Here is a 13732-nt window from a genome sequence, read left to right as displayed (position 1 = left end):
ATGCAACCCTGCTGCGAGGTTGCAAAATGTAGACGCGTAAAAAACATACCTTTGAGTGTGACAAAATGTAGACGGCGTCGTTTTCCAATTTTGTATGGGAAACAACAACACCACAGATTTTACGGTTAGAAAACGTCTTAAAATGTAGACGTCTACATTTTGAGACACTATTTGGAACGAACTGTGAACACCCCAACGGTTTATGTCAAAAATTTTGAAGTGAAACTACCTTCTAAAAATTATTGTACAAATTTCGATTTAATTTTATTTAAAATATATTAAATAAATAAGGGAAAAACAAAGTTTATACTCTAAGGTGGAATCCAACAATCCGCAAAAGAGAAAAGTAGCAACAAACATGGATTTGGATACGGGAGGCGGCTCCTCCAAAAAGGAGCGAAAAAAATTTAAAAAGCGCGAAAGAAAAGCAAATACCAAAATGGAGGCGGGAAAAATGAAAACTGAAAACATGGTCACAGACATTTCTTTAGATTCAGAAGAGAACGAAACTAATTCAATTGAAAAACCGCAACTCAAAAACGCATCGGAAAAACTTATGACCTATGAAAAGGACTACAATGGACCATTCATAGTCTACATCGACACCATTGAAAGAAAACCAATCAGTAATATAACTGTAGCATTACTATGTACAAAGCTAGGATTTGACGACATTGAGGTAAGAAAAGTAGGATTTGGCCGCTGCAAAATCACTACAAAGAATGCTGAAACTGCAAATAAATTATTAATTAACTCAGGCTTCAAAGCAAAAGGCTATGAACCAAAAATATTTAACCATCTCACATCAAAAGCAGGTATCATTTATGATATTCCAATAGACGTGTCAGATGAAGAACTCTCTGAGTACCTAAAATCAGGTATTCCAATCATTAAAATCCAAAGACTTTTTAAGGGTCCAAAAGACACCAAAACTCCTATGGAAAGAGTGAAAATATTTTTCAAGGGCACGAACTTGCCAAAATACGTTTCATTTGCATCAACAAGAATTACTGTCAAGACCCATATAATGGTACCCCAATGCTACAAGTGTTACAGATATAATCATTTTGCCATGCACTGCAAGCAAGCAACCCAAACTTGCTATAAATGCGCCGCAAATCACGAAAACAACCCTGAATGCCTACTCATAAAATGTTCGAACTGTGGCCTAGACCACGTTGCCACCGCGAAAAACTGCCCTCACAGTGAGAAAGAGTATGCTATTAAAAAAGTAATGGTAGCAGAAAATCTCACCAAGTTCGAAATTAAAGAACGTTATCCACACCTGTTCAACAAAAAACCTGAATTACAAATTACAAACCTAAACAAAGAATTCCCAGCCTTACCATCTAACAATAACAACAACATACAGAACAACCATATCGAAGCAGCTAAATCTATGCATAGATACATGCCATATTCTAAATTACTATCCAATAATACACACGTAAACAAAGTTCGTACCTCTACACTTCAGCAAAGAATTACCGCAATTCAATCTCCTAACAAACAACAAAAAACAACACAAGAAAATTTCATCAATAACCTTAACTGTGAGATCAATCGCCAAATGGCCACATGGTCCGCTTCCACATCTACAAAAGATTTGCAAGAATTCTTAAAGAAAATAAAAAACGACATAAACAGATTTAACATAAGATAACTCTTAGAAATCTTTTTAAACAACAACAAAATAGACATAGCAGCTATATGTGAAACATGGATACAAAACAACTCTGGAACAAGCATAAACAACTACAATTTCGTTTGTAAATGTAGACCGGATGGTTACGGAGGGGTAGGCATTTATATACGGAAAAACATCAAATTCTCCATACTGCAGATCAATATTGACGAAACCATTGGTATAACCACTTTAAATCTAAAACAGAACTACAACATAATCGCCACATATATAACACCCAGAATAAATAATAATCAGTTCAATTCAAGAATTGATAGCATTTTTACCTGGGCGAATAGACAGCAAACAAACTCAATAATTACAGGAGATTTTAATGCGAAATCTGCATTATGGGGAAACCTTATCACAGACCGTAAAGGTGAATTGCTCGAAATATATATTATTATATTTAATATAAGCGGCGTAAGTCTTTTCGATCAGCTGTGTAGGCTAAGCCCAACACGTTGAGTTCAGGTAGCGTAAAAATTTTCCGCTGGAAAAAATGGCGGAAAGTTACCAACTGTTGGAGTGAGCGTAACTACTCAACTGTGCGTTTCTAAGACAAACAGCCAACGGTTACCCAACAACTACGACTTATGGACGCGCCCAATGTCAAAACAGATATTTGACAGATGCTAAGACATATTTGGTAGAAAAAAGAGACGTGGGGTAAAAGAGAAATAGACAATAAGGGTCTTCACACCTGCTAGTTGGCACTTAGTAAACGGCTTGTTGGTACTCGGTAATATTATCAACTGTGGACGTCCTTTTCAGCTTTCTTTTGTTAGTCTGGCAAACTATGTTTATCAACAGCTGATTCGTAGCTTTTTTCTATAAAATAAATAAATCTTAATAGAAAATTTATGGAATGTTACTTACTCATATGACTTATGCCTTACGACAGCGGGCGGATTTGAAATTGGATAAACATCGAACAGCTGATTGCAGTTTACCAACTACCAGAAAAATTATCAAGCTTCCACCACGATAATTCGGTAACCGGTAAACCGATAATAAAATAATTTTAATTTCACTATAATCAGCCTTATCATGAGTTAAATTTTGCCCGAACCGGTGCACTTTTGGTTTCCATGGTTTTACTATGGGCGGATGACAAATTTTCGGGCGAATTTTCTTTCAGGCGAAACTCAGGATAAGGCAGATTATGTAACTTATTAATTCCGAATTATTTAAATGAAAATTGAAGTTTTCCGGATGGTTACAAATTTTATTCTGTTCTGATCTACAAAATTTTCCATTATTTATAGCACACAATTTTCAATACAAATTTCTAAGGCTTCATTTGCAGCTACCAGGTCAATAAACCACGCTTCTTAATTTATATCTTCACATATTCAAATTAATTCATTAAGAAGAGTTTAACCTTTCTGTAAAACCAGTTTATCGTTATCGACAATTTCTCTGCTGTGATGTGGGCTAATTTTTTTTCATTCATACTCCCATAATGTATAGCCACGCAGTATTCTTGTGTATTATTTTGTCTACATTCGCCGTGTATACATGTATACATATATCGTTACGTTAATATAGAAGGGCCCTCACAACGTCGCTGAAATACAAAAAGCCGTAACTAACTAAAACTCCAAAATTCACTTTTTGATTGATTATGAAGCATTTCATCGAATTATAAGGCCCCAATCGTTTTATGCAATAAAAAATTTTGTTAGTCACGGGGTGACGATGTGGTCGATCTATATCAGATACCATATCGACTGCTGAGTGGAAGATCGACCTATCTCGGCAGCCAGTTCGAAAACGCCCTATCTCAAAAAACTTTTCACTACGCCCTATTTCAGAATTTTGTTGAAGAACGCCCTATTTCAGAATTCGATTCAAAAATGCCCTATCACACTTTNTATAAAAGATCGTAGATCTTATTGTACAAATGTTTTTTTCGCAATAAATTAAAATGAAATAAGGACTTGACTTAATGATTTGTTTTGGAATCCCTTAGCGTCAGTTGGCACAGAACAGAAGAAACTACCGGCGTGCTTTATTGGACGCGGTGAGAATCGCTTAAGCGGTTACAGAACTAATCAAGAAGACCGTTCTAGGCACACCACCACCGGACATAGACGAGACGGAGCTTCATCTGCCTCGGGAGACACGAACAAACATAGCCCAACTTCGCTCTGGCTACTGCAGCAGGTTAAACTCATACCTAAGTAGATTGAATGAGGATGTGCCAAATGAGTGTCCGGCATGTGGATAGACCCCACATGACTCGAAACATCTCTTCGCATGCACGGAAAACCCGACAACCCTAACGGCTTTGTCCCTGTGGACCGACCCGATAGAGGCTGCACGCTTCCTCTAGGGCTGCCGTTAGTGGAACTTGGCGACAACGATTGGGATATCAACCGATCTGGGCGGGGTTGTTGTTGTTGTTGTTGTTGTAGCAGCATACAAATTCCCCAAAGACTTTTTGGGGAATTTGTATGCTGCTACAACAATCTGGGCGGGGTTGTTGTAGCCGCTACAAAAACAACAACAACAACCACGACTGTCGGGTCTACGTAACCATCGGAACGACCCAGATCCCCGTCGAGAAAAAAATCTCCCGTCACGAATTCGGGAGAAATGCTATCAGCAATTCCGACGCATTCGTAGTTAGTGCTGCCTTTGGTTTTCTAAATCAAAATAAAGGCTGCGTTTCTTTATACATTCCGGATAATCCCATTTCACAGCCGGAATAAACAGAATGCGTTTGAAATATACGTTAACAAATCATCAGGAACGTTCTAAAGAATATGTAAACAAAAAAGTTTATTCCAAACGTTCAGAATGAATAAAGAAATGCAGCCATAATAAATCACAATAAAATAACTCGAAATCAGTGATACCATGCTCACGAATTTCGAAATTGCGGCAGTATTTCGTGATCTCGACGGAATTCATGATAGCGACGTGACAACGTCGGGATCTACGACGGAATTAATGATAGGCCTATATGCTATTGCATCAAGAAAATTACTAATTAAAGTAAATATGCAACATTCCTGATTGGTAGATTACCAATGTGGTCTGCTTCTGTCAGTTTTTATGAATATATTTGCACTAATAAAAGACGGTCAAGCAAAGGATATTTTGGTTAGAGCTTGAGAACATTAGCTTGCGAAATCGCACACTGCTGACTTTTGAGCTTTCCCTTTCGCTATGCATACAAACGACAATGAAAGTAAATATAAAAAATTAACTGTAACTTACCGCCTACACAATTCTTATCGGTTTTGTTGAAAACACTACACCGCTGTAAAAGATAAGAAAGCCAAAAGAAACGTGATAACAAAACTAAAACTTCCACTGTGGTGCTTATCAGAAGATAGTAAATAAATGGCGCCAGCTGTTCGCTGCAGAGTTGCCAAATGCCAAGAATGAGGGAAATGCAGTACTGCGGTTATGTACATACATATCGCCGGCTGGACAAGATTATCGTAAGCGCCATTTTGACAATTTTTAGTTATAGATGCAGTTACATATTTTAAAACAAGAAATTTCGATTGCTATCAGGTTTGGATAGATATCGGTAATTTAGTACAAATTGAGTTAATAATGCGGTCACACTAACGGCCAGTCTCAACAGGCAAAAGTTTTTGCCTACCAACTGTCATTTTTATTGCCTGATACAAATTTTATCAAGGGAAATATTTTGCAAGTTGGCTATTTTTGCCGGATTTCATCACTTAAAAAATTTAAAAAATAATATAATATAAAAACTTTTGCCTGTGGAGACAGCAAGTAAACTAATCAAGATCTTTAAAATGATACTATCCACGGATCTAATCGGATTTGCACTGTTATAACAAGTGATCGGCTTCATGCCTATTCCAGTCCGAAGAATGCCATTCGCACGAAACTAATCCTTCACACTCGCTTATGACAATGCGTATGGGATTAGATACGCGCAGATGGCATCCGTTGTACAAATTAAGTTAATAATGCAGTCATACTATATCAATCAAGATCTTTGAAAGCTTAAAGACACTCGTCCATAAACTAAAAAATAAACAATAAACAATAAAAATAAAATAATTTAAGAGTTTCGGAACTAGTAACATTATCCGTGACTATGAAGAAAACGTGGCAATCTTTTATCCAGGCACTAAGCTTTTCCTGTAATGTACTTACATATGTACAAAACAAAAGTGCTTGATTAATTTTAAACTTTTATTGATAAGACACAAAACAAGATTTAGGAAATTACAATTATGTAAACAATTGACAAATAATGCATTACAAAAAATCGCAATTAATAAAATAGCTACTTATTAAATCTGCTTAAATGGTATTACGAATTCGCTTGATGGTCGAAGAACTACTTTGCGCGTGCGTAAGGAATAAGCGCGCGGAGTTGAGAGGGGCTCTAGAAATATATTATTTTGTTTAAACATTTATATGATTTACACATTTTTAATTTTTTTCTACCTTCCGTACTCGTTTGCATTTGCTGCTCCTCATCATCGCTCAATTCATCATCCTCTATGGTAAATTTGAATTTCTTAACACGCAGCTTTTCGTTAAAAATCACATTCTTCGGTTTGCCCTTCGCAGTACCAGGAGTCTTCAATATGGACTTACGTGCCATGTTCGCAGCTGGTGCAGATGCTAGTATTGGTGAAGGAGTGCGCACTTTTTCCGAAACTTGTGGTTGCTTAACATCCAATTCGATGGCAGATTCGACGAAATTCGGTGTGCCACTACGACGTCGTAATTTTTGTGCGTTTGCAGCAAGTGTGCTACGTAGCAAATCACTACAGCCGCCAAATGCATTCTCCATGTTGCTGAGACTTCGACGCAATTCACTGCTAGATGCCTTAAGGGATTTTGGTGACTCGCCACTGAAACGTGAGTGACGTCTATTTCCCGCTACCACGGATCCTACTGAGCTATCAGCCGGCAAACTGATAACCGTTGCAGCAGCCGAGAGAGATTTGCGATCACGTACCACAACCGAGATACGACGTGGCGTACTGTTGCGCTGCTCAGTGCCCGCAATTTTTGGAGTGCCACTGTGTGAACGCCGTTGGCGAGTTGGTGTCGACACCAGCACATTTTCATCTGCAACGCCAGCACCAAAAGCAGTTTCCTTATTTTTTCGCATTTCAGCGTGCATTTTTCGCAACATTGCTTGCAAACCACTGCTTGGTTTTGCCGTTTTTGCAGGTGGTTTTGCCTTTTTAACTTTAGTTAGATTTGGTTTGCATTTTAGCTTGAGTTGTTTCGTTTCCTGAATCTCATCGGGATCCGACCAATTATTGGCTTTCCAGCGCGTTAAATTTTCAAATCTTTTCTCAACATTATCCACCTAATAAGTTATATAATACGAATATAAACTAAGATTGCATCAAAAAACTTCAGAGTGCTTGATAAACTAACCTGTAGATTAAGCATGGACCAAAAGCCTTCTAAATCAACGTCTGTAATTGGCTTCGTATCCTCACTACCGTCGTAGACGGCTGCCGTACCTCTAGCTCCATTTTCGCAACGATCTATTAGACCCTTAAACTGTTGAAACTTTTTACTCGTTAGCAGTTTTGTTTGACCTATGGTCACGTTGATCATATCTTCCCCGGCGGATTTTTGAAGTAGGGGCAAATTTTGTTGTTTGTACTCTTCCCACTGGTCGCATAATACATGCAAGCGATCGATTTCGTTGCTAAGTTGCTGTCGGAAATAACGCACTGCCTCAAGAATTCGGCGAGCCTCAATATTGACAGGCGTAGTAACTGCACTTTTGCATGGGGTTTTTGCCTTTTTAACGGGTGTTCCTGCTGCTGTGATTGTTAGACTATCATTTGCGCCGGGAAGGTAAATGCTATCCCGTTTTTCCCGCTCTTTACGTGCGCTCACTTTGCCTCGTGAAACTGACACAAACGAACCAATGTAATTGACCGGACGTTCATTTTCAGTCGAAGGAGGAGTTTTTAATTGATCTAAGTTGTTTTTAATTTTATTTTCGGGTGACATATTATTGCCTATAAGAAAATAATATAGTTATATATATATGTATGTATTTATGTACTATGTACCCATGATTCAATCATGCTATCCTATGCATAATAAAAATAAAGAAATTTTTTTGTACAGATAAGTAGATGAAAATAGAAATACGGAAGTGGCAGAATTTTTTAGTAACCTACCTTCAGCATTACACTGTGTAGCATTCGTGTTTTTCGGTTGGACTTCTAATACAGTTATTTGTTCAGTTCCGTTAACAGATTTTCCAACCTCCGATGCACTTTTAGAATTATTCATATCAAAGCCATTTTGCTCAGGCTCTCGGCTCACATCCAATTCAGACAACCCAATCGAGTAACGTACAAAGTTAAACTTACTCTTTTGCCTTTGAATTTTAATTGGTGGATTTTGTTTAGTATCGCTTGTTAAAAGCGCGCGCTTCGCTGATGTTGAGCTATGTGTTCGCATATTTTGGTGAGACCCCGCAACTTTTTTATCATTGACCGCTTCGGAATTAACGGGACTTATATTAGGTGCATCAAAGCCATTTTGCTCAGGCTCTGGGCTCATATCCGATTCAGACGACCCAATCGAGTAACGTACAAAGTTAAACTTACTCTTTTGCCTTTGAATTTTAATTGGTGGATTTTGTTTAGTATCACTTGTTAAAAGCGCGCGCTTCGCTGATGTTGAGCTATGTGTTCGCATATTTTGGTGAGACCCCGCAACTTTTTTATCATTGACCGCTTCGGAATTAACGGGACTTATATTAGGTGCATCAAAGCCATTTTGCTCAGGCTCTGGGCTCATATCCGATTCAGACGACCCAATCGAGTAACGTACAAAGTTAAACTTACTCTTTTGCCTTTGAATTTTAATTGGTGGATTTTGTTTAGTATCACTTGTTAAAAGCGCGCGCTTCGCTGATGTTGAGCTATGTGTTCGCATATTTTGGTGAGACCCCGCAACTTTTTTATCATTGACCGCTTCGGAATTAACGGGACTTATATTAGGTGCATTGGCACTGTGAGGTGAAAGGGATTTGACCCGCGTGGACGTTAAAAATGGCTCAAATGTGTTAATATTTAATAAATCCGTTGGTGTTTCAGCAATCGCAAATGCCACGTCAGCAGTACAAGTGCGGACACCGCCAAGTAATGTCTTTCCTTTTATGGTAATATTGCTGGGCGCATTGGGTCGGTTTAACGTAGGAACCTGAGTCTTTTTATATTTAAAAGTAGTTGCAAATTTTTTATTACGCTCGCTCGCATTAGCTGCAGCACGCTTACTTTGCAGCATATGTGCCTTTCCTACGGCTCCTGCACTTGCACCCGTTGCTGCTTGCTTCGGCTTGTTTACGGTATTTATTGTTGCAATGCCTCTGGATTGTGATATCGGTTTTCGCGTTGCTGTTGTTGTCATTTTCGGCGGCTGAGGTCGCACGAACAACGGAACTTTTTTTTTTGGGCTTTCGCGATTTTTATTTAAGTTGCAAGGTGTCTTTTTTGGAGGTTCATTTGATTTTGACTTAGTATTAAAATTTGATATGTTTGACGCCACATTAGCTACAGATGTTGCTGTTTTGTTGGTCGAACAAAGAGTCTTTTTTTCAGGTTTGACAGGTTCATTTGAGCTTGACTTTGTATCTAAATTTGATGGTATTTTTTGTGATGCTCCGGTGGTTGCAGTTAAGTGTTTTTTAGTAGGCGGAACTACCGCCGTCGGTTTACTTTCTGTACTTAAAACCGATGTTGCCTTAATAGCTTTTGTACCAGCTGGCTTTGTGCCTGTAGGGTTTTTGGTCGATTTCAACGAAGTGGTTGCTGGCGTTATTGCCGACTTGCAACGTGCTAAATTAGAGATGGCCGGGGTTTTACTAAGGGTCGATAGTTTTTTTGTCTCGACCCCTATTGCATTATCCTCTTTTGACCTTGGCGGTGTTGGTACCACGGTGTAAAACGATTTTCTATCATGAGCTAGTAGGTCTTTCGCCGCGGAAGTCTGTAAAATAATTTCTTGTGATATATATATACAATTAAAGATTTAATAACTCACCATTTCAGATAGGGGATTAGTTATTCCAGCTGGCGGCTTAAAGCGTTGATGGCCTTTCGGCACAAATGTCGCAACTTCTTTGCTTTTGCCTTTGTTAGTTACTGTTGAAAATCTTGCACTACTCTCGAATGCACTACCACATGCCCCACCGCTGGAGATAAATGGTCGCCTTTTAATTTCATTTCTTTTCTTCTCTTTTTGTTTATGAGCCTCCCTCCATTCGATGAATTTCAATAGATATGATTCTTGTCGTGTTGACTTTTTAGAGCTCGTCTTGCCCGATGCCACTAATGCAATTCTGGATTTATTGCATTCGGCCACATTTTCTAAAGCATCGCCTTTATTTTCTTTATCTACAAGCACTTCCGCTAAATTTTGCTCCTCAAAATTGTGTGGTTTTGTAGGAGTTGGGCTGACATCGAGATTACGACCGCTTTCAAAGACTTCCCTTCGTTTTTTGGCGCGATTTGCATTTTGAATATTGCGATTTTTAAGATTATGCTGGACCGGACTCAATGTATGGGAATTTTCTTTATATAAACTACGAAAACGGTCCATTCTTAGCTTTACACTGGGTTTTCTTAAAAAAAATATATATTAAAATTCTACAGACTTGAAAATCTTAACTGTTTGTCGTCAGAATGCGCCAAATCACTGAGGTTATGTTCACTTAAACTCAAATTTCCCTTTGAGGAGTTTAATAGTATTGCCGGACTTTTGCTTGTATAAATTCTTAATCTCATTGTTTTATACAGCGTCTACACGTTCCACAGATGATGTTACTGGAATTTCCAACAATAGATTGTGAATACCAACTTAGAAAAACAAAATGCAATTTTTATTTGTATGCCACTTTCTTTGACCAATTTTCGACGAAATGCTAAAGATGATCAAATTGTCGAAATAGTCTTAGACACAAAAACTATCAGAATGGGGAATGTTGCTATGATAGAAGCTATCAAAACGTAAAAGTGACAGGTGGAAGCAAGAAACATCGGAGCTGCATCAAAAAAAATTAGTTATTAATGGCAAAGAAGATAAGCGATTTTGTTTCAATAGCAACTATAACGTTTATTTAACAAATTTAATTACGAAAGGTAACTATGATACTAGCTTAAAAAACTTTGTATTTTTCGTCGTCTTACTTTGCTCCGAGTAAAAGTATGGAAGGTCGCATTTATGATTGAAGACTTAGCGCTGGTTTCGNCAAAAACTTTGTATTTTTCGTCGTCTTACTTTGCTCCGAATAAAAGTATGGAAGGTCGCATTTATGATTGAAGACTTAGCGCTGGTTTCGGCAACATTAGTCTTCGTGCTTTTATTGCGAGAATTTCAAATGGTGGAAACTGTAAGTAATTGCGCTGATAGAATGCGATATAATGACAACCTTTTACTAGAAATTGTATACCTTGCCCGATGAGTGAAAAAATGAACGAAGTTTCTATCATAGATACGCAAAAATTTATCGATGTTGGAGATACCCGGACAGCAGATATGAAATTAATTGCACGTCGCATGAACCAAAAACACTAGATCAAGCAGGAACGGGCCGTTGCATTTGTAATTGGTTTTAACGGCGCGTTTACATTGGCAATAGGTTCTTTTCTAACAATCCGGACCGGATCCGGTAATTAGAGAATAAGCGAAAAGTTTGCTCCCTAAAATGGAACATATTCCAAAAGTACGCGAACGCAAAAAACCTCATTTCGTGCCCAGAATTTGAGAAACAGGTGATTCGCGTTGTTTTTGTTTTTGTCACTTAAATGCAAACTCTTGGAAATTGATTTTTTTTTCCCAAATTTGATTTTAAGAATACGAAGATTGAAAACACATTTACTATTCCTTAAAAGCACCAAGTAAATGCAGGCAACAGGTTCTTTCCCGTACGCAACGCGGGATCCCGCGGGTGCCCAAAATAGCCCAGAAATCATTCCCGTATTCTACAAAATTGGTAATAGAGAGTGAAAATTGGAACGTTCTTCTTCCTGCCCGAAATAGCCCAGACTTTTTCACCGGGTAAAAATGGATAAAGCGTCAAAGTGCATATCAGCTGTTTTGTGTTTACATGTTGCCTTCATTTACTTGGTGATTTTAAGGAATAGTGAATGTATTTTCAATCTTTATATTTTTAAAATCAAATTTGTGAAACAAAAATTCAATTTCAAAGAGTTTGCATTTAAGTGACAAAAACAAAAACAACGCGAATCAACTGTTGCTCAAACTCTGGGCACGAAATGTGGTTCTTGCGTTCCCGTACTTCTGGATTATGTTCCATTTTTGAGAGCAAACTTTTCGCTTATTCTCTAATTACCGGATCCGGTCCGGATTTTTAGGGAAAGAACCTAACATGTAAACACAAAACAGCTGATATGCACTTTGTCGCTTTATCCATTTTTATCCGGAGAAAAAGTCCGGGTAGACACGAACCAATACGTTCCAATTTTCGCTCTCTATTATACCATGTTCTGACCGACAACGGTAACACTTTGAAAACGAGTTTTGGGATTGTGGGCTGAAGGCTGTTCACACCGGTTGTTAGTATTTTCGTTGACATTTCTTACATCTTTTAATTGCAGTTTTGCTGCTAAAAAACAAAACCAAAACACTTTTTCTTCATTTTCTTTTCATTCACACTTTCTGAGAGTTACTTACTCTTGCTTGAGAATTGTCATTGAGAATTGTTAAAATCGGCATAACCACAGTATCTACTTTCTTTGGTTTGACACTTTTCAAGATTTTGCCAGCGAAAATTCTTCTGACTAAATCTGACTGAATTGTATTTTTTTATTTGTTTTCCTGTATTTTTAGATATTTCAATTATTTAGAAGTTGGAATAGTGGGAAAAATAATATATTACAAAATTGCGCCGTCCTGGCGGCGATGACATTTGTGTACCACAAGTAAACAAAGCCGAGTTGGATTGTGCCAAATTGTCAATATGTGTAATTTACAATAAGAAATAATTAGGAAAATGTGAACCAATGTAGCGGTATATCTGTCGGCGCCACTTTTGTTCGCTGCATCGTGGAATAGTGGTCAGAAAAATCACTAATCACCGTGATATTTTCCCAATAGTTTCATCGCTAAACTCACTTGTACATCACCAACTAGATGATATGTATGAGCGAGTGAGCATACTCTAAGGCAAATGCGCCCATGTGTGTGCAAGAAAGGGATGCACTATCACACAACCGGAGAAGTCGTCATCTTTTTCCCCAAGCCCATAAAAAACTAATCGCTAAGGGCCGGTTACTCAAGCTGAAATTAGTCGATAACGCAGAACGTATACTTAAACGCAGTCTGTATACGCAGAATTTTGTCGATTACTGGAGCCCTCAGTGTTGCTCACTACACTTTTGCCACTCTTCAATGCCTTTTCATAAACTTAGGGCCGGTTGTTCAATGTCTGGTTATCACTACTTGCCGGTTAAACATCATTATCGACGATTTAGACATCATGCATATAACATGTGATCGATAAAGCAGTCGTTGTATCTAACCGGAGCTTCTACCTCCGATTTTTGCTAATCAGACATTGAACAAGCGGCCCTTACCCTTTCAACCACAATTTTTCGTGCTATAATAGATTGCAGCTAAATATAAACTACTTAGGGCCGGTTACTCAATGTCTGGTTAACACTAATCTCCGGTAAAACATCGTTATCGACGTTACCGACTCCATGTTATATGCATGGAGCCGAACACGTCGATAATGATGTTTAAACGGAGATTAGTGTTAACCAGACATTGAGTAACCGGCCCTTAGTTTTCAACAAAAACCTTATTTAATAGTAAATTTCAAATATTTTAAACATATTTTGAATAGGAACTTATAACTTTTTTACCATCTGCAAAACTGACGAAGTGGCAACCATCTAAAGAAGGAGAAATCAGCTGACACGGAAAAATCTAAATTCCGCAGATTTTTGCGCTACGGGCTACAACTTCAGAAAAATTCTGCGGTGTTGAGTTTTCATTTACATGGCGCTTTGGTAAGACAGATCGTGTCAGCTG

At 38.0% G+C, this 13732-nt stretch overlaps 3 protein-coding genes across 3 annotated transcripts in view; 1 reads left to right on the top strand and 2 right to left on the bottom strand.

The window, feature by feature from the left end:
* LOC108358447 (BTB/POZ domain-containing protein 1-like) overlaps positions 1-839 on the top strand; it is an 11008-nt gene extending 10169 nt beyond the window's left edge. The window contains exons 3-4 of the mRNA XM_017609775.1: positions 492-679; positions 759-839. Coding sequence (XP_017465264.1) covers positions 492-679; positions 759-839 — 269 coding nt within the window. The remainder of the gene's footprint in view (positions 1-491; positions 680-758) is intronic.
* LOC108358466 (uncharacterized) overlaps positions 1-5049 on the bottom strand; it is a 29061-nt gene extending 24012 nt beyond the window's left edge. Inside the window, exon 1 of the mRNA XM_017609828.1 lies at positions 4913-5049. The gene's annotated coding sequence lies outside the window, so the exon portion shown is untranslated. The remainder of the gene's footprint in view (positions 1-4912) is intronic.
* A 563-nt stretch (positions 5050-5612) lies between these two features.
* Positions 5613-10464, bottom strand: LOC108358461 (guanylate kinase-associated family member mars). The gene is made up of 5 exons (XM_017609822.1): positions 9719-10464; positions 7846-9664; positions 7082-7680; positions 6131-7010; positions 5613-6068 (listed from the first exon to the last, which is right to left on the bottom strand). The coding sequence occupies exons 1-5, from the start codon at positions 10274-10276 to the stop codon at positions 5974-5976; spliced, it is 3951 nt and encodes a 1316-aa protein (XP_017465311.1). The 5' UTR covers positions 10277-10464; the 3' UTR covers positions 5613-5973.
* Positions 10465-13732: the final 3268 nt, after the last annotated feature.

Source organism: Rhagoletis zephyria, unplaced genomic scaffold (assembly GCF_001687245.7).
Source record: "Rhagoletis zephyria isolate East Lansing unplaced genomic scaffold, Rhagoletis_zephyria_1.1 Rzeph_scaffold_00257, whole genome shotgun sequence".
Lineage (NCBI taxonomy): Eukaryota > Metazoa > Arthropoda > Insecta > Diptera > Tephritidae > Rhagoletis > Rhagoletis zephyria.
Note: the sequence above shows the minus strand (reverse complement) of the source record. Positions and strands in the feature narration are given on the sequence as shown.